This window comes from Syngnathus acus, chromosome 22 (assembly GCF_901709675.1).
Source record: "Syngnathus acus chromosome 22, fSynAcu1.2, whole genome shotgun sequence".
Classification (NCBI taxonomy): domain Eukaryota; kingdom Metazoa; phylum Chordata; class Actinopteri; order Syngnathiformes; family Syngnathidae; genus Syngnathus; species Syngnathus acus.
Window position 1 is genome coordinate 4,690,636 of NC_051106.1, and position 20,101 is coordinate 4,710,736.

At 42.9% G+C, this 20,101-nt stretch overlaps 3 protein-coding genes across 3 annotated transcripts; 1 reads left to right on the forward strand and 2 right to left on the reverse strand.

The window, feature by feature from the left end:
- Positions 1 to 1,757: 1,757 nt before the first annotated feature.
- On the reverse strand, positions 1,758 to 4,888 carry ngb (neuroglobin). Its single transcript, XM_037241636.1, has 4 exons — positions 4,766 to 4,888; positions 3,698 to 3,806; positions 3,433 to 3,552; positions 1,758 to 3,365 (listed from the first exon to the last, which is right to left on the reverse strand). Exons 1-4 carry the CDS (start codon positions 4,861 to 4,863, stop codon positions 3,213 to 3,215), a joined length of 480 nt encoding a protein of 159 aa, XP_037097531.1. The 5' UTR covers positions 4,864 to 4,888; the 3' UTR covers positions 1,758 to 3,212.
- A 1,657-nt stretch (positions 4,889 to 6,545) lies between these two features.
- On the reverse strand, positions 6,546 to 10,043 carry fam161b (FAM161 centrosomal protein B). The gene is made up of 9 exons (XM_037241634.1): positions 9,858 to 10,043; positions 9,310 to 9,527; positions 8,780 to 9,186; positions 8,308 to 8,606; positions 7,721 to 7,839; positions 7,380 to 7,547; positions 7,210 to 7,309; positions 6,960 to 7,138; positions 6,546 to 6,778 (listed from the first exon to the last, which is right to left on the reverse strand). Exons 2-9 carry the CDS (start codon positions 9,495 to 9,497, stop codon positions 6,745 to 6,747), a joined length of 1,494 nt encoding a protein of 497 aa, XP_037097529.1. The 5' UTR covers positions 9,498 to 9,527; positions 9,858 to 10,043; the 3' UTR covers positions 6,546 to 6,744.
- A 56-nt stretch (positions 10,044 to 10,099) lies between these two features.
- On the forward strand, positions 10,100 to 17,155 carry coq6 (coenzyme Q6 monooxygenase). The gene is made up of 12 exons (XM_037241635.1): positions 10,100 to 10,500; positions 10,605 to 10,739; positions 11,084 to 11,142; positions 12,787 to 12,913; positions 13,833 to 13,963; positions 14,045 to 14,152; positions 14,233 to 14,295; positions 14,387 to 14,494; positions 15,025 to 15,227; positions 15,918 to 16,033; positions 16,312 to 16,478; positions 17,009 to 17,155. Exons 1-12 carry the CDS (start codon positions 10,299 to 10,301, stop codon positions 17,036 to 17,038), a joined length of 1,449 nt encoding a protein of 482 aa, XP_037097530.1. The 5' UTR covers positions 10,100 to 10,298; the 3' UTR covers positions 17,039 to 17,155.
- Positions 17,156 to 20,101: the final 2,946 nt, after the last annotated feature.

A 20,101-nucleotide genomic window follows, 5' to 3' on the forward strand; every position in this document is an offset into this window, starting at 1 on the left:
CATTAGTATAGCAAGTATCAGATATGAATTTAACCAAGAAGATCTTGCAGTGCTCTGCACTTGTATGTACTTTGTATTTTTATCTCCATTGCTAAGAGTTCCTAACAAGAACATTGTCAAGTCCCTGACTTTTTTCCTCTGTCACCCGTGGCAACATGCTTTTCCATGAAAGGTGAATTCCTCCGAGTGTGCAACCTGTCACTCTCCTCCTCTCTCTCCTGGCCAGATGCTTAGAATAGAAAAGACCTTTACCTCCTGCAGGAAACTATTGCCACCCCAATCCATATGGTTGTTGCAATGATTTTATTTCCAATTTGCAAATTTCTTACATTAAGTTTAGCGGTTCAGTATTTGAATTGCATTACTTTAGTAATATGATGTGGAATGATTAATAGACGTTTGACACTGATTCTGACATTTGCAATGACTGCATCAAGCCTGCAACCCATAAAATGTTTCACTTCATTTGAAATGCTTTTCCCGACCTTTACTGCAGCCTCTTTCAGTTCTAATTTGTTTCTAGGGCTTTCTCCTTTGAGTCTCCTCTTCAGGAGGTGAATTTCATGATTGGGTTAAGGTCCGGTGATTGACTAGGCCAATCTAAGACCTTGCACTTTTTCTCCTTTGTTGTCTTGGCACTTGACATTGTGTTATTTTGTTGCACCATGAAAGATTCTCTCTATTAGTTAGGATGCATTTTCTGTAAATTGCCAGACAAAATCTATCAGAATTTATTCTGTGCAACTATTATGAGTTTTGTTCATGGAGTGGCCAAGCAAGCCCAAGCCATATTCAATAAGGCACCTTTGAAAGAAAAAAAAAAAACTGCTCCGGTCACTGTCCTCATGGTCTCTGTCATCTTATTTAGGACGATGGAGTTGATCCCTTGCTCTGCTCTTTCATTAGAAACAAACACGAGCGCATCGACAAACACACACACTCTTGCACACAGCACTTAACAGTTGCCATGACAACATTCAATACCCCTTCTTTCCAAAACACATTGCAGACTTTCTAAAAATAATATCTTTTCTCGCAGACGGCAACCTTCAGAGCGAAAACCCTGAGTAGCACTATAGTGACAAATTATAAATTAATTGCCGCTTATTTTCTTCAGGCCTCGTATTCACTGTAGCGGTCACTCTGTATTGTTAGGTGACCTGAGAGATGCTCGGGTCAGCGTCTCATCCGTCTCCATCCCAGTGGCTAGACGAGTGCACGTTGTTGTGAAGCAACATAAATACTGGAGACACTCAGCGAGTGGGGAGAGTTTTGGCAGTGTGCACGGAGACAAATTAAGGCCATGTCAGCCACAGATCCAACAGCGGAACAGACAGCCTGCTCATGGATGATACAATCCTCACTCAGTCACTTATGCGTGCACAAACCGATATTCAAGCTCGCGGGAATAGATTTATCTGCAAGACGTTGGTTGGATTTGTTGATTTTTGGCAAATATTTGTTGCTTCTGATGCTCTTGATGTGATATTGTGATGTTGCATGAGTAAGTGGCCTGATGTGCCTAAAGTCACCCTCGTATTTGCCGCTCAAGGCGATGAGCCATTCATGGCTCTTACGTAACCGGCAATGTAAAAGATATCGTGTGACTGAAATCAAGTGGCCGCCATTGTGTTGGGACAATGTGACAACACACTGACCCGGATTTGCTGTAAAATGTCCACAAGAAATCACTTTATTGAGACACGCATAGACAAATTATGAAACTGTAGCATGGCAAATGAAATGACCAGTGCGAGTATATTCATAGAACATTTATTTTGTAGATTGAACTTCCTGTAAATCCACACAAAGTACTATAGCGACTGTAAAACAATGGCTCTAGGTCATATACATCTATATTTCAGAATATAAAAATAAACTTTTTTAATGTAAACTCAGGATAAAGCGTTAATAACCACATATCAGCAACTTGGATTTACAGTTGTATGGTGTTAGCACACTGTTGTTAAAATACTTGGCATTGAAAGTAATTCAGAACAATTATGCTAAAAACACTGGTCAACACATTTTTACATTTTTTTTTTTAAATCAGAGATGCAAGTAAACTTGTCGAGATATTTTTTTGCACTGACTCCGATTCTGCCTTTGTTTTTTCTCTTTCTGCAACATCAGGTTTTCAGAATAATAACGATAACATTATGTAATTTAGGAATATATTTGGTAATATTTACGAGTTAAGGTTCAGCAACAGGTGGAATTACTTTCTCAAGCATTAAAGATATAAATTACAAAGTAGAGTAAAATCCGTATCGTGCGAACCTTTAGAAGTTAAACTACCAGATAACCAAAAATGAGAAATCTCAGAAACCCAATGTGCCAAAAGAAAAACATCAATATCACAAATATGTTTATAGACATATCTCTGATTAAAATTTGCTGTTGACCAGTATACACATACATGATGCGTACAAACTAACCCTTAGCAACATATTAGGTCATTTTAGTTACAAACGTTTACCATCAATTATTTAATGGTTCGCCTTCACATCCCCATTCCAAGATTTATTGCCACAACAACATTGAAACGACAGTGATTAACACCGAATTTGAGCACAAAGAAAATCCTAAAATATACCCTTTTCCTGAACATAACAGTCTTATTTATTAACAGTCAGATGAAAACTATTGAGATACTTGCTCACGGTCTCACTTACCGTGTACAGTAAGGTGCACGAGGACACCGCAACAGTCGGAGATTACAGTAGAAAGCTATCAGTGTATAACAGTTCTTGTCAGTAGCTGTTGATAGTGCGGCCTATTGAAGAAAAAAAAAAAGCTTAGCCTTTCATAAATACATTTAACATTGGATAAGATACACAAAACAAAAAGTGATTACATTTTGTTTTGGTCACCGTTTGACCCAGAGCTGCCCATTTTGAGTAGCGCGAGCGTAAAATATTCATCGCCGGGCGACGCTGTTACATACGACACGTTTTACTACGGTCAGAAGACAAACTAAAAGGCATTATATACAAGTTAACCTTCATGCTTCGTCTTTGCTTGTGATCGGAGGAGTGTTGCCAGTAGCCACGCCGTATATTCATTCGTCTACGCTTGGCACTCCCCACAAATGTACAGCAGCAAAAAAAAAAAAAAAAAAGCCACAATGCTGCAAGTTACACAACCTCGTTCCATGGCAACCACAATGAGTGAGAGGACAGCAACAGCTCAGCGGCTCACGCGCCGGCACCTCAGTCTGCCTTGTCCTCGCCGTTCCCGGCCCATCCTTGGCTCATAGCGGCCACCACGATGCTGTACATGTTGAGCCAGGCTTGACGCATGGCCGCCGTGTAGGCCTGGCCCAGATTACACTGAAGCATGTAGAGGAGCGACTCCCCTACCACCTGTGAGAAACCCAAACACGAATCAATGTGGATGCTTCAGAATTCTGCTGCTGTCAATTTTTCTTACAGTAAACGACTGTGGTTTGACCCCCACAGCCTGATGCTTCCTCCCGAGGTTGAGAAGAAAATCCCCCAGGGAGTGAAGATCGTCGAGATGGCTGACAGCGGCATCGATCACGAGCATCACCTGGGATCAGCCAGACGAGGGATGATTACGGATACGTTTTTCTCCATCAACTACTCTTCTATATTTTTCTCATGCAATGGGAGACTTTTTGACTCACTTGCTAATCAATCCCATATTCTGACTAATGAGACACTGTGAAGCTCACCTTGGTGACATGCTCCAGGAACTCTGGGCTTGAGAGGCAGTCTTGTGTGTTGCCACAGTTTGTGTTGTAGTGAAAAAGATTGAAAAGAGCTGGGTCTAGCTCAAAAAGCCTAACAGGGATACAAACCATACATTGTTTTTTGCAGTGATACACGGATTGCAATCTTTTAGCTGTTTTGAAAAAAACTAACAAAAAACATTCCGATGGATATACTTTACAGCAGGGGTCACCCGGTCACCCCCAAGGGTCACATGGGTAGCCTGGGGGCCGGTTCGAAAAGTAGCTTATCACCAATGAGACATTGTGATTTACTAGGAATGTTGTAGAAGTAATCATTTGAATAACAAACACTTGCACAGTTATAGAAATAATACCGTATATTGATATCAATCTTAAATCATATTATTCCAATTAATTAGCACAATCAGTGTCTATTAACTATTAGACAAGGCAATAAAGCTCATTTCATACTCAGTGTGCTTCTCAAATTCAAAAGTACATTTAAAAACATTTACAAACAAGAGTTAGAAATAAATGCAAGGTAAAGACAAAAGTAGCTTTCTAAAAGAAGACCTCTGGTAATTTCAGCAAATTTGTTGTTTTGCAAGTTTATATCAGACGGTAGCCCCTCGGATTAATCAGTGAAGTAGCTGTCGGTTTCAAAGAGCTGACCCCTGCTGTAGGGAATACCTTCAATGAATCCCGGAAGATAAAGTAACTCATGCAGCTTGTTCTAACTCCCCTATGTGAGAATGATGCAGACAGACACAGTCAATTAGACAGAGAAACAGCATGAGAGAAAGCACAGCAAGGTTTCCCCCACGTTGTTGTGACATAAAAGAAATCACTCCTCTCATGTTACAATTCACAGCATCGCACATTTTCCGTGACAAACTAACATTTGAGAATCTCGTGCACGTGTCAGATGAAGCGGCTAGTAGATAATAACATTGAAGGCTGTCGCCAAGCAACAAGACAAGCCGCCTCTGGTTTCCGGTGGAAGTGCGGATAGAAAGGTGATGCTGCTTGGACTTGGAAACAAAACGAGATGATGCCTTCGAGACTTACCTGGAGAACATGATGACACCATGAGGAACTTTATTCTTGCCCAGGCTCTCCCAACTGCTCCGGATCAGCTCCTTGTCCTTCCCTGACAGGTTCTCCATCCTCCTGGGGGGGCTTTAAGTTCTTCTGGAGGGGAAAGACACAGCTCCTCTACAGCACAAGATGGCTCGCTTCTGGCAGAGCCATAACACCGGATGGGATCCTCAAGACCAAACTTCTGGACCTGCAAGACAAAGTAGAGCATCAAGTTATGCGGGAAGGAGCTGCGGGGGGTGAAGACATCCGCAAATCCACACGTACCTTCCCAAAAAGGTAAGTCTGAGCTGTGAACTTGTTGTGCGGCAGCCGCGTTGAGGGGGTCTGCTGATGTGAGAGTGCTCGAGCGTGTGTGTGTGTGTGTGTGTGTGTGTGTGTGTGTGGCCGGCAGCTTTGCTTCAAACTCTGATGCACTTGCTCTCTGGTTTCCCCCCCAGCCCACCGTGCAGACAAGATGCCAAGTTGTGCCACGCTCTCATCTGTCACCAAGGCTGCTATCTCCACCGCTCGTCCCCCCCCCCCCCCATTCCTGCTCGCCTCTCTCTTTCGCTCTCTCACCAGTTATTATTCATGCCACAGAAGGAGAGAAAAAAAAAAAGAAGCGGCATCTCTGGCTTGTGTCGCTCAGTCGGGGCTCGGCGGCACAAGCCGCAGCTCCTCCTGCAGGTGAGCTCGGGAATGAAAAGTTATGTTAATATGATGTATGATTGATCATTGAATATGATTCAAGAGTCGATTTATTAGGGAATCAAATATCCGCTTCTATCTACATGAGAATAACACACCAATTTTAGGACCTAAACTTCACCTGTTGGATAAATTCTCCAATCTTTTTTTTTTCAATGGTGCTTTTGTTAAAACTCTGTCGGTGCAACAGGATTGCTTGAATAAATTTCTTGCAAATATTACCTAACAGGTCAGGGAGGCCTGGGTTTGTTTTTAGCCGCGCCCCGTCTAATCAATGGTGCATCCCTGGGATACGCTGTTCCCATGACAACACGGGAGGATGTAGCGGAGGACGTTTGAAATCGCATGGAAGCGCTGTGCATTGATCAGCTGGAAATTCTATAGTTGTTTATCACAGTGGATAATTATCTGCTATTGGTTTTTTTTCCAAAGGGATACATTGTTCAATAAAATGCAAAATAATTTGACATTTCGAGTGGATTTTCGATAATCATATGATCCAAAGTCACGCCAACTTTAGTCGCTGAGGGGGAATGACACACTCGCCCAAAAAGAGGAAGCGCTCGACGAGCTTTTCATTATGATCGAATACATATTGAGACATTCTCATGTGGTTCTTTCAAAAAAAGATCTGAAATTCCAAGCTGTCAGCTGTATAAGCAAAGCCTTCCAAAGGAGGCCAGTGTACATGAGTAGAGTAATTGATGTGGGTCTGTGGGCTCGCAGCAAAAACCACCAAGCTGGTCAGCGTGACTACACGAAGATTTATTTAGGTGGCAGAGCGGCTCCAGTGACTTGCAATGTCAACCACGCTATGGGAGAAAAGGCCTTTGCGTGCATTTGTGTAAAACTGTTTGGTACTTCATACTAAGTTGTAGTACTCGTTTGGATAAAAGAGTGGATAAACAAATGAATGTCACAGATGGAAGGAGCTGGGCACGTTTTGTATTTAGTTTTGAAAATATTCATTTTGATAACCAAGTGTCCACAATTTTTTTTTTTTTGTGGCTCATTTACATGGTTATTTGTACTATTGCATGTTTTCTCACTGGAATTTTAATTTTTGTTTTGGTTCAGATGTTTTGAGATTTCTTAATTCGTACTTGCACATGTTTGGCGGATCCATTGTCGGTGTGGTTGAGTAGACATGAGTCATATTTGAATACAGTGTTGTGTTCTAGCCAAGAGGCCACAAAAACATTGTACCGTCTTATCATGACAATCCCCTTCGGACTCCACCGCTGTTCGCCTCCACGTCTTCAATTTTCTTCACCGTCGTCTACATTTTCCTCCCTAAATCAGACATGCTGGCTTAGAAAATGTCTATATTGTAATTATATTTCATTTTTACTTGGCTACTATATTTTTTGTGTTCCGGGCAGGCCTAGAAAATGATGTAAAACCACATGAAGTCCATGCTATTCATAATACTGGACATTGTGGGATCACATCAACAATTTCTAAAAGCTCTCACTCTGCGTCGCTGCAGTTTTTGTCAGTGTTGTGGACGTTGGGGCATGTGTCATCTTTAGCTGGTGATGAGATGGACGACGAGGTGAACGCGCCTCCCTTTTCTTCAACAAAACGTTCTTCGACGCCAGCTTTCCTCAACTCGTTCTTGTAAACTTGTTCCGCTTGAGCTTTGGCGTATCTCTGATGAAACAAAGATGACATCATGGCGGTATATGCAAGCGGAGGATGATGCGGCCGAACGCGTCCCTCACCTGTTTCACCTGTTCAAACAAAAGGGGGCGCTCTCGAACGCGAGCGTTCATGTCGTGTAGATCCCGCATGTAATCTCTTGTCCTTTGTCGATCCGTCTCCCTGTGTAGATCTTTGTTTACAAAAATGGCTACAAACTGAAGAATGACGGCCTCGCTTGCTCAGCACTCACCGATGGTGCTGCAGTCTTTCGTCGTAGACTTCTTTCAAGCTTTTGTGAGGGTCCATCGACTTGGCGTGGAGGGAAACCGTCTTCCTCAAGGCCTCCGATTTGCTCTGGTATTTCCTTGCCCAGTCTGCACTTTCCTGATTCTTCCCATCCCTCATCTCCATGGATTTCCTATGAATATAAATTAGGTGAGGTACATCATTTATTAAGCTTTCAAATCAATTGTGGGATTCACTTCCATTGAATTCATAAATGATGTAAAAAAACAATTAGACTAGATTCCTTTGAATTGCTTGTTCGCTCACTCACTCATAAGCCTAACAAGATCCAGTTCATGACCTTACCTGATGGCCATGCAACGTTTCCTGGTAGCATCTGTGATGTAAGTCGGAAGTGTGTCTGCAGACAACGACCTTAGGGCACCGCATGACTTACTCCGCCTCATATTATTTTGACTGGGTATCTGTAAAAAAAAAACAAGGGTAGCCTCACATTATAAACACAATTTTACAGCCAAAGCACATTCAAATTATTAATGGTGACTTTGTTACTCAAAATATTACCAAACCTGTTACTAAATTGCAATGTTCCTGAATCCTCAGGAGAACACACTCAAAAATAGAACAGGAGGAAAGCTGAATTATTGGGTGCATTCTTTACATACTATGTGCATAGGGTACAGGAACGACTGGAGAAAACCACCCTTCCCACAAAGAGGACATGCAACGTGGCTTTGCAACAACATATTTTGAGGTTAGTTTTAGAGGTTACGGTACATACATCATGGTTGGGAGGTTTAGAAATATCTTGCGATGAGAAACCAGGCTCACATAACATTGGGTTGTTCTATTTTAACTCCAGCACAAAAAAAAAATGGGAGACACTACAGATATGTATATATTTTCATTCTACAATGCAATACAATGTTTACCTGTGAGATTTCAGGACTCATCCTACTTTGCCTGGCAGGAAGAGCGGATGTCCTCAGGTAGAAGGGTTGACACTTGGTTAGATCTTTACTTAGTGTTGCTTTCAGACCTTCTGCCCGCAGGGCTTTGTGCAACCGGTTGAAATCGGGCACCTGCTGGTTGATCTTAGGCTGAAAGCTCGGCTTCTCGTAAAGGAATCCCAACTTTTCCATTCTGGTGCAATCTGAAATGCGAAGTTTGGGCTTGTCTGGATTCTCCTGTTGTGTAGTGCTGATGTGGCTTTTCCTGCAACTCTCCCGCTCTGCAAAAACATTGCAGAGAAAATTTTGGAATGCACAAAGTATCTGGCACATTATTTTTGATACAGCTTTTGTAATGATTTAATTTGATTGTGGGAGTGTTCATACAAAAATATTAAGTATTATGTCAATTTTTCCAAATATTTTCATTTGTGTAGAAAGAAAGCTCTCACACCTGCTGGCGCTTTAACGTGTTTAGGACACGACTGCTGAACATTCTGTACAGTCGTCTTTTTTGCTTGCAGCTCAACCAGCTTCTCCTGTTTCTTCTTTTCTCTCTCCTGGAAGCTGAAAGGTTTCTGAACAGAAAACAGGAAGGTTTTTCTTTGCTCTAACCCTTGCTTTCTTTCCTTGTCCCGCCGTTCCATCATCTCCTGATAGAGAGGAAGTTTGACTTGAATGGGGACAGGAAGGGCAGTGAACTTTTTCTTGCACTCAGCTTCGGCCTCCTCCTCTTTCTTCTGCTGTGTTGTTTTGAATGAAGGTTCTCGTTCACATTGCTGCGTCTGGGTGGGAGGCCGAGTGGAGTGTTTCTTGCACTCGGATGAAGATTCCAAAACTGGAGCAGACAACCCCAACAGCCTAAAATAGTTTGATAGATTACTGTCAAACCAACTAGCAGATGTCCTCCGTCGAGAATGAATCTTTAAAAAAAATCACATCTCTTATAGTTCAAGTAAAAATAAGCAGACTGAGGAGACTTACTTGGTCCTTGGAGACAGTTCTGCTGAGAGGAGAGTGTTGTGATGAATCCTGCTCTCTAATTGCTCTCTGTGCCTCCTCTCGGTCTCTTGCAGCTGTCGTTGGATTGTCTCGCTCAGGGACCGCAGCCTCTGATGGAGGATTTCTTCTGATTCCGAACCATCTGTAAGCATCATCTCTGGTTCTGACATATTTGCTGGTCAAGATGGTTGTGATGTCATCTGAAATGTTTAGTAAAAGCTTATCAGTCATCCATCTGTATGTTTTCTTTTTCTCCATCTTTCTTGTTTGAAGTTAAAAAAAAAAGAAAAGTTTTGATGAAGCCTGTTCCCTTTCTTAAATGGCCACTAAATCAAACATGACCCACAGGACCAGTCTGCGTATGACGTGTTACCGTGGCAACCAAACAATCCACTCCGTTGAGCGCGTAATGTGGATAAAGAGTGAACTATTAAGAAGTGAGAGAGAAAACTGAATTATATTTATTGTTAGTTTCAACTTCAGTGTGCAAGCCATCGTTGTAATATTTAACAGCGTAAACAGCTCCTAACCTGTTAAAAGGCAAACTGTGCGTGGAGTTTCCCTGCATCAAGGCTTCATCCCTGTACAGAAATCTTCGTCGATAAAGTATACTGTTCTGCATTTGGACTTTTTTGCAATGAAGATAAAATTAACCAAAAATAAATATTAAAAAAAGACAAGTGGCTGCACCACTATTGGGCGAGCTTCGGTTTCTCTTGAGCGTTTTGTGTGGTCAAAAGCGGAAGCGCAAACCACGACAGAGGTCTGCCCTGATTGGCTAAGAAGCCGGAAGTGATTTCCCCTTGCTGTCAACAAAACATGGCTGTAGTGTTGAGGTGACTCGACTGCTCTTTTTAGGACGCGCTCAAGGAGAAACCCGAACTTGCATTGCATATTTCAGCGGTTAGGCTTCGCCGAGGAAATGTGCATCCCTGTTTAATGCAAGGCTCGTTTCGTTTAAATACCGAATAATGCTAAACCTTACAAGGGCTAGCATAGCCCTAAACGAGTTCGGGCGGAGTTTCCTGGCAGAAAAACGCTTTTCTGTTGTAAAAAGTATCCATCGTGCATTAGTGTGTGCACAGCATGGCGACGATCGTGGCAACAGTGAGGTTTATGATGTTATTATATCCGGGGGAGGGATGGTTGGATCTGCAATGGCATGTTCCCTCGGTGAGTGACCACATCCATCTGTCAACATCCAAAAGATTGTGTATGATTAAGTAAACGAGAATACAAATCAGCAGCCACTGTCACACGTAATGTTCTCCTGGCAGGCATGGATCCCAACTTGTCAGAGAAGAAGATCCTTCTCCTAGAAGCAGGAAACAAGAAAGTAATGGAGACTGTTCCTGACAGCTACAGTACCAGAGTCAGCTCCATCAGTCCAGGCTCTGCTACACTCCTCACTGGTGCAGTAGACTACATCACCCTTTTTTGACCCTGTCATAATTTCAACCACTATGTACCGGCTTTGTTAATCTATTTATGCCAGCAACATATAGTGATATGCAGAACAATTAAATGTTCCTCCACTAGATGGCAGAAAGTACAATTAAACAGGTCTACTACACTGGAGAAGTTTTTAAGTAATTAAGGAAGTAAATAAAATAAGATAAAGTTCTGAATTGCACAATTAATCCAATGCATGGAAGCTGATCTAAAATCAAATATCCTAATAATAAAACGCATTGTTAACATTAGAGGCATATTTTTTATTTGTCCCACCATTGTCTAATATTTTTGTTTTCTGCAGGCATTGGTGCATGGGAGCATATCACAAAATTGAGGTACAAGCCTTATAAAAAGATGCAGGTACGATTATCATTCTTTGAATTACAGTAGTTGCTTGTTATCAATCAATGTATCTCTGATGCTTATTCTTTTTTTCATATTTCTTCTTGCAACGTTGCCATTTTTTTTTTTTTATCATTTAACTGAGTCCTGCTGTTTTTAACATGAAAGGTACTGCACACTGATATTCTCCATGTATTTCTGTCATCCAATAATCATAATACTATACAATTTGCGGAGAGCAACTTCTTTGACATTCCGCTTGTACTCCGTCTTACAGCGAAATGAACAAAAAACTCATTTGCGGTGTGTATAATTGTGCACATAGTATGGAGTCCTTTACATTAAATGCCAGGTTCAGTTGACATGTAATTTCGTCATTCCGTTATGCAACGTCTGCCTTTATTAGGAGCCCTATAAAAAAAAAAAAAAAGCATACCTTCATGCGACACAAATGAACGTTGGATGACCTACTTTCTTTTTCTTCTTAAAACCGTATGTTTGATGAGGATGAAGTACTTTTGGCATTTGCAAATTGCTACTCACTCCCCCGTCCGTCCGTGTCTTCTAATTATGAAGATTCATGTGAACAAGTGCAGCAAGATGAAAGGCTGTTTGCCGCTTCATGGCATTGGATGCAAGGCTCGGCCCGGCTTGTAAGATGTGGTCGCTGTGTACCAAAGCCTCGACCGCAGTGTTTCACTCCAGGGCTAAGATGTCATCATGGCGTGCCATTTAGAGTGATTATGGCAGCGTACCTCACCCAAGATACCTTTATTCTACTACTTTTTTGTTTGTTTTGCCTTCTGGATCATAGTCATTCCCATCCTAGCCGTAGAAGGGAAAATATGCGCTCCGTGTCTAAATAACATTTGCACCATGCTTAAAGTCTCCCCCGCCTAAGAGTTTAAATTCAGAGCAAGCTCATTTTCCCTTAAGGTCACAAGCAAGTGCTTAAATGTTGCAAGGAAAGCAGAAGCTGCATCGCGTCACCCTGTGTTAAACAAACCCCAAACAATTTTTGGGTTGGTCTCCTAACCACTTATCACAAGTTGCAAACCCAAAACGCCATTAGTGGGTTTTTTAAAGGGTATATCCCCTTACTTTATGGTAAGCTGGAAAGAAAGAGTCGTAGCAGCATTAGCGTCTTACGGCTGAATGATGGCTTACCTCAGCATATTTACAACCCAGAAGAGGACGAAGCAAACACTTTCACCCCCCTCATGTTTAACTCGAATTCAAATTCGGAATTAGATCAAGTTTAACAATATTAGTGACCATACTGTTTAAAAATGTTTATCTGCGTTACAATAAAATATATCAAATTTATTATACATGAATGATTTGATTGGTTAGGTTTATGCTAACATAAAGACAAATGAACGATGAGTTCATGTGGGTTGAGGGTTTTTTTTTTTTTTTTGCCCAAAGTTGGCTCAAATTGACCCAACTTCCTGGGTCGGTCCAATTTCTAAGGGTGCGGTACTTTGTATAAAAAGTTTGCAAACCACTGTTCTAGATGAATGCTGTGCTGATGTCCTAATCTATTTAGCAGACCGGGCCTATCTTCGACAGCAACTTTGACGCGATCATCTTTGGTTATATTTAGAGACGGGGAGGATTAACTTGAGGCGAGACCGCAGGCGTAATGACTCTCTCATTTAGGTTTGGGATGCCTGCTCCGATGCCCTGATCACATTCGATAAGGATAATCTGGAGGAGGTGATGGCCTACATCGTGGAGAACGACGTGGTCGTGGCTGCACTCACCAAACAGCTGGACAGTCTGTCTGGTGAGCCGAGCATCGCTCAGTCAGTCAGTCGCACGAAAGCCACGCCACCACATTAGTATTTCCAACCACTGGTGTTTTTAGTTATATTCCCGCCATGAGCCGTTGATGATTTTCCGTCAATTTCAATCAAAACTTCACATTTTAAGAACTGGCAAGGCTGGCCGGGGCCTATGAGGACACGTGAAGTGGTCCAGTGACCTATTTAAAGCCTTGCCGCCACCACCCCAGGCTCTAAAGCGCTGACTGCCTTCAGCGCTCGATTGCTGTTGACATTAAACCAAAACGTTGCAAATAAAAAGCAGCCCTGCAATGGTACTTGGCAGTTTCAGTGGCATATTTATAAATGCTTTTAGGCCAAACAAGGGGCGTGTGGTTCCCGCACGTTTTTTGCCCTCATGTGCTTGCCGTTTGTCTTCCTGTCATTGGACTCAAAGATGTAGTACATGAAAAGTCTGCTGCCTGCCAGCTGTTTCCAATGAAATCTCCCTCTCCAATCACCAAAACCCCATATTTAACATCCCTGTTCGGTAACCAGCAGCCAATCTGCGGATGGCTCCCGCTCCAAGCAGGGCTCAGGCCGCTTTCTTGTTCTGGAGGACCAGCTGCCGGTATTTTAGGAAGTGCAGGAGGAGGTTGGATGCAATATCCAAAGAGCCGACCGACAGCATGTGCAAAGCGTGGCGTGGTTAGCTTGTAGATAAACACTATTAGTCCATGGCGTGTGGCAGACCGAGACCATTAAGATCTTCTTGTGCCAGGGAGAAGGCCACGGTGTTTTACAACTAGTCCCTGCGTGTTTGCGTGCGCTCGGGGTGACAAACAGTGAAAGCGTAACATAAAACTTGTTGGAATGCTTTGTTTACACTTTATAAAATGCTTTTTTTTTTGTTCCTTGTTTTGCTCCCTGCTTGTTTGGCAGAGAACGTGAAAGTCAAGTACAGGTCCAAAGTGATCAAGTACACATGGCCGACGCCGCACCAGACGGTACGCTCCATCCCGTGGGTGCAGGTCACGTTGGCCAGCGGGGAAACGCTCCACACCAAGTTGCTTGTAAGTTAAATTCTTTATTCAAATTCCTAATATTACATAGCGTCATTATCTCTTTTTTTTTGTTTCCTCTGTGCGTGTCAGATTGGAGCAGATGGACCCAACTCTATGGTGAGGCGGGAATTAGGCATCCCCACAGTCAAGTGGAATTACGACCAATCGGCTGTGGTTGCTGTGCTGCATCTATCAGAGGTCGAGAATGAGCCGCTTCCTTTCTTCAGACCTACTTTAATGTTATGCTTCCAGTTAATATATTATTTCATCCGTTTCAGCCCACAGAGAACAATGTCGCATGGCAGAGGTTCCTCCCAACAGGACCCATTGCAATGTTACCGGTAATGAAGTCATATTATAGACTCATGTTTTTTTTTAATGCACATTTGTTGTTTGATCAACATCTGTCGCTGCATCCTCTTTATGCTGCAGCTCTCGGACACCGCAAGCTCTCTCGTGTGGTCAACCAGTCATCACCTGGCCGAGGAGCTCCTGTTGCTGGATGACGAGTGCTTTGTCGACGCAATCAACTCTGCCTTTGTGAGTGCCAATTAAAATGATGGCGTGTCCCTCAAGTCATTGTCGCAGCTTGTTTGTGTGGTTTGTGTCTCCTCACGTAATCTTGTTGTAAACACTTTTTTTTTTTTTACCATATGTGAAACAATACCTATAGCGCTTTGGACAAATGACATACCTATCCCTTTCTTGTGTTTAGAGGAACTCCTTTTTCCCAAGCGGCTATTTTTACTGCCTGCTGAAGGATGGGGTCACTACGGTTGAGTCATGTTTGGTTTCAGTTCTGGTTTGGTAATTAAACTTGCGGTCTCCCAGTGTCGACCATTACTGCATGGAATGTTTTTCAAACGGAGCTAATTCAACTGTATTGCCTGGCCTGCATCTTCTTTTAATTAGCCCTACTCCCCAGGCCTCGCCAAACCCTTTAGTTAGGGAGGGCAAATAACGGCCCTTGCCTGGAGTTCAGCTTTGCTCCAATGTCAGCTAATTTCGTTGTCCACTGTAAACGATATCGTCTGTTTTCTCTCTCATACGTTCTTCTTTTTTATTCGCAGTGGAGTAACGAAAACCAGTCGGAGCTGGTCGAGACGGCCGGGTCTCTCTTCCGGAGCGCCCTCGCCACCATCATGCCCTCTGCGGGTTCGCCTCGCCAGCTGCCCCCGAGTGTGGCGAGCATCGGGCCCAAATCTCGCGTCATGTTCCCTCTCGGCATGGGCCACGCATCGGAGTACATTAGGCACAGAGTTGCGCTCATTGGGTAAGAGAAAATGAATGAATGATAGTTTTAGAGGTTCTGAAAATCAGAGTTGGGGATAATTGAATTGAATGAAACATAAATCTCACAAACACACCCTAGAATTTGTGTGATTTGTGCCTTTAAATTGACAGTGACTCAAAAGGCTCTTAATTTGAGCTACTACAAGTCAAGGTACCACTTTATTAACTTTCCCATGGATTTTTTCCCCAAGTACATTTTTTTTTTCTACAGTTGCGTGACAATCTCCTGCTTATTGTGTTCAGGGTCATGCGTGAGCTGGAGTCTCTGCCAGCTGGCTTAGGGTGCGCCACAGGGTCCACCCTTGACGTGTAGCCAGTCAATCACAGGGCGCATAGACACTACGGACAATATAAAGTCTTCAATTAAACATGCATCATTTCGAAATGAACGAAAACCCAAGCAATTACGTGGCAAGTGGGAATATGCCAAGTTCCGGGCCACTGTGGTTTTAGCCGGAATCTCTGTGAGAACAGCGCCGTGTCATCAGTGACAAGCTGATTATTGGAAGACCAATCACCTCACAACGCTCTTCATCGTATGGTGGAACACTTCAGAATCTGAAGTAGGGTTTTGGCAGATTGTGTTGTACTTGTATTTGGAAGAAGATAAAATAGGCCTCTGCATGCATGTGGTGAATTTGTAGAGACAGGCATATGTTTGTCTTTCCAGGGACGCAGCCCATCGTGTCCATCCTCTGGCCGGTCAGGGAGCCAACCTGGGCTTCGGGGATGTGGCTTGCCTCACACAGCTACTGAGCCAGGCCGCCTTTAACGGGAAGGACCTGGGTCAGTCAGAGCTCCAAACAGACATGAGCACTGCAACCAAAGCTCGGTGGTTTCCCCTAAACTATTTTCCAAAAGCCCATCTCACGTGCACGCTGTTGGATTATAAAAAGCATCATGTTTGATTTTTTTTTTTCCCCTTCATTTAGTTTGCCAACAATTCCATGCTCATTGCTTTTCTGGGGATATTGTGTTTTTTTTTCCCCCTCTCAAGTTAAAATTATATTTTGACGCAATGCCACGTCGTCAGATTTTCACTTACAGTGTTTTTTGTTGTGCAGGAGCAATGCAGCACCTGTTAGAATATGAAAGTGAGCGCCAGCGGTACAACCTGCCCATGATGGCCGCCATCGACCTCATGAAGCGCCTCTATTCCACCAATACCGCTCCCGTGGTTCTCCTCCGGACCTTCGGCCTGCAGGCTACCAACATGCTCCCAACACTAAAAGTAAGCTCAACCCGATCGTACCAACCGTCAACCTGTCCAAGCTAAGCTCCGCCTCTTTGCTATTTTGTGATTACACGGAGCTTCACTTTGGCAGTGCCTGTAATTTCCAAGGCTCTGAATGTACTACTAAGTTTAGCCCCAAATTTAGTGTTACCAAAAGTGTGTGGGTGGGGTTCAACGCTGGCACGAGGGCATTGGACAGCGGTGGCGGCTTGTGTTTTCGCACCCTTTTTATTACCGACCACTCATGTGAAACGGCTTTATTCGCTACTAAGTGATTCAGACCAAAACTGTAAATTGTAAGGAGGATGCACACTTACAAAGCCCTAAAGTATTTGCCCTCTTCCCGAGTTCAAATTATTTCTGTTGTTGTTTTTGCAAGCCAATGTTATTTTCTCCCAAAGACAATTTAGTAAATATTAAATGCGATTTATAAATGATGATTATATTCATAATTATTTAACACCCACTATGACAAAAAATGTGACCTTTATTCCATTGTGAAGATGTTTCCTGTTTTGGTTGTGCAGGAGCAGATCATGGCGTTTGCAAGCAAGTGAGCCCGTCAGCCGTCAAAGGATCTGTTACATCTTTGCATTTGCAATTTATTTCCATTTGTGAGTGTGTAAAAATGTTGGATGATAACTAAATTTAATAAAGATATATTTTTTTTCTTCTTCTTTGTGTTTTTATTTTTAATCATGTGTCTAAAAACAGGGTCTTCAATCATAAAGACCTTGAAATTCTTTCTTGTGGAGAAGTGAATTATCTCAGTGCTTTTACTGCAATTGATAAGATCATCAACATTTATTATAGGATGGCTTACATACATACATTTTACATACAAATCATCTAAAAAAGCCTTACTATAAATCAGATAGTTTTTTTCTTAAAATACCTTACTATACATAATCATTAAAAAAAAAAAGCCTTACTATACAATTTGAGATTGTGGGATGATATTCCAGAGGGTAGCAGCTTGCAGAAACCTTTTTATTTTATTAATTGGGGGTAAGAAAAGAACTATGAACTAAGTTCATAAAATTTCAATTATGAACTATGAACTGAACAGGTTCATTTTCAAATTTGTAAACTGAATTTTGAACTACTTTGTGTGGAAAATGAACTTTCCCAACACTGCACTCCACTTATCTCCAAATATTTGAGGCACTTTAAGAATCTATGCTGAGGTGTTGCTGCAAATCACGGTGGGCCAAACGCCTCACTCATACATTGCATGTTGGCTTTTCCTTAAATCTGTCAGCGGTGTGTAAATCACCTGTCACGTACCCCGCAGGAGTTGTCAGGAGCTCATCCTACATCACAGGTGTCAAACTCAAGGCCCGGGGGCCAGATACGGCCCGCCACATCATTTTACGTGGCCCGCGAAGACAAATAGTGCATCAAATTCATGTCATTACTAGAATTGCAAATTGTCTTCACTTTTAATATCTTTTTTTTTAAATATTTGACCAGTTTTTACTCGTCTGATTTGAAAACTAGTTATTTGTCGGTTTGTTTTGTAGCTTTTACTGTATGAGGCAGGGGTGTCGCACTCCAGTCCTCGGAGGCCGCATTCCAACATGTTTTTGAGAGATTGAGATTCCCTCGTTAAGTGCACCTGTGTGAAAAGTTGAGCTCCTGCAGAACATGAAAATGCCCTCAACTTTTCACTCAGGTGCGTTTAACGAGGTAACTTGGAAAACATATTGGATCGCGGCCCCGAGGACTAGAGCTTGACACCTCTGACCTTTGACCATGATATTTCCCTAATAAAGTGGCCTGTTATTAGGTACACTTGAAAATGGCGGTGTACCTAATGGAGTGTCCGTGTGATTCCCTCGTTAAGTGCACCTGCGTGAAAAGTTTTAGCCCCTGCAGAACGTGAAAGGAGCTAAAACTTTTCACGCAGGTGCGCTTAACGAGGGTCACTTGGAAAACATATTGGAACGCGGCCCCGAGGACTAGAGCTTGACACCTCTGACCTTTGACCATGATATTTCCCTAATAAAGTGGCCTGTTATTAGGTACACTTGAAAATGGCGGTGTACCTAATGGAGTGTCCGTGTGATTCCCTCGTTAAGTGCACCTGCGTGAAAAGTTTTAGCTCCTGCAGAACGTGAAAGGAGCTAAAACTTTTCACGCAGGTGCGCTTAACGAGGGTCACTTGGAAAACATATTGGAACGCGGCCCCGAGGACTAGAGCTTGACACCTGTGACCTTTGACCATGATATTTCCCTAATAAAGTGGCCTGTTATTAGGTACACTTGAAAATGGCGGCGTACCTAATGGAGTGTCCGTGTGATTCCCTCGTTAAGTGCACCTGCGTGAAAAGTTTTAGCCCCTGCAGAACGTGAAAGGAGCTAAAACTTTTCACGCAGGTGCGCTTAACGAGGGTCACTTGGAAAACATATTGGAACGCGGCCCCGAGGACTAGAGCTTGACACCTCTGACCTTTGACCATGATATTTCCCTAATAAAGTGGCCTGTTATTAGGTACACTTGAAAATGGCGGTGTACCTAATGGAGTGTCCATGTGATTCCCTCGTTAAGTGCACCTGCGTGAAAAGTTTTAGCTCCTGCCGAACGTGAAAGGAGCTAAAACTTTTCACGCAGGTGCGCTTAACGAGGTCACTTGGAAAACATATTGGAACGCGGCCCCGAGGACTAGAGCTTGACACCTCTGACCTTTGACCATGATATTTCCCTAATAAAGTGGCCTGTTATTAGGTACACTTGAAAATGGCGGTGTACCTAATGGAGTGTCCGTGTGATTCCCTCGTTAAGTGCACCTGCGTGAAAAGTTTTAGCTCCTGCCGAACGTGAAAGGAGCTAAAACTTTTCACGCAGGTGCGCTTAACGAGGGTCACTTGGAAAACATATTGGAACGCGGCCCCGAGGACTTGAGCTTGACACCTGTGACCTTTGACCATGATATTTCCCTAATAAAGTGGCCTGTTATTAGGTACACTTGAAAATGGCGGTGTACCTAATGGAGTGTCCGTGTGATTCCCTCGTTAAGTGCACCTGCGTGAAAAGTTTTAGCCCCTGCAGAACGTGAAAGGAGCTAAAACTTTTCACGCAGGTGCGCTTAACGAGGGTCACTTGGAAAACATATTGGAACGCGGCCCCCGAGGACTGGAGGTCGACACCCCTGGAAGCTAGGGTTAGGGTTTCAAACAACTCTTCTGAGTTATTTGTCAGTTTGTTTTGTAGCTCTGACTGTATATAATATGAGGTGCTCATACATTTATTTGGGTTGACAGTCATTATGGCCCTCCGAAAGAAGCTATGGCTACAATGCGGCCCGTGAAAAACATGAGTTTGACACCCCTGTCCTACATACTGTACATATACGCACCTTCAATAGATCATTTGACTGCCTGCTGGTTACTGTATATGTGCAATTCATGGAGTGTTCTTTGCCAAGAACTACTTTATTAAACTTGTGCTAGAATGATGGATAGAAAGTGAAGGATAAGCAAAGGAGCAGCTCATCACCCAAAGCATACCACATCGTATGGAACATGATTAAATAAATGTTCAATCAATAAATCAAAATCTGAAATTTACATGTATGCAAATGTACCCCTCCCCCCTTGAATAATTGAGTTCTTGGTAC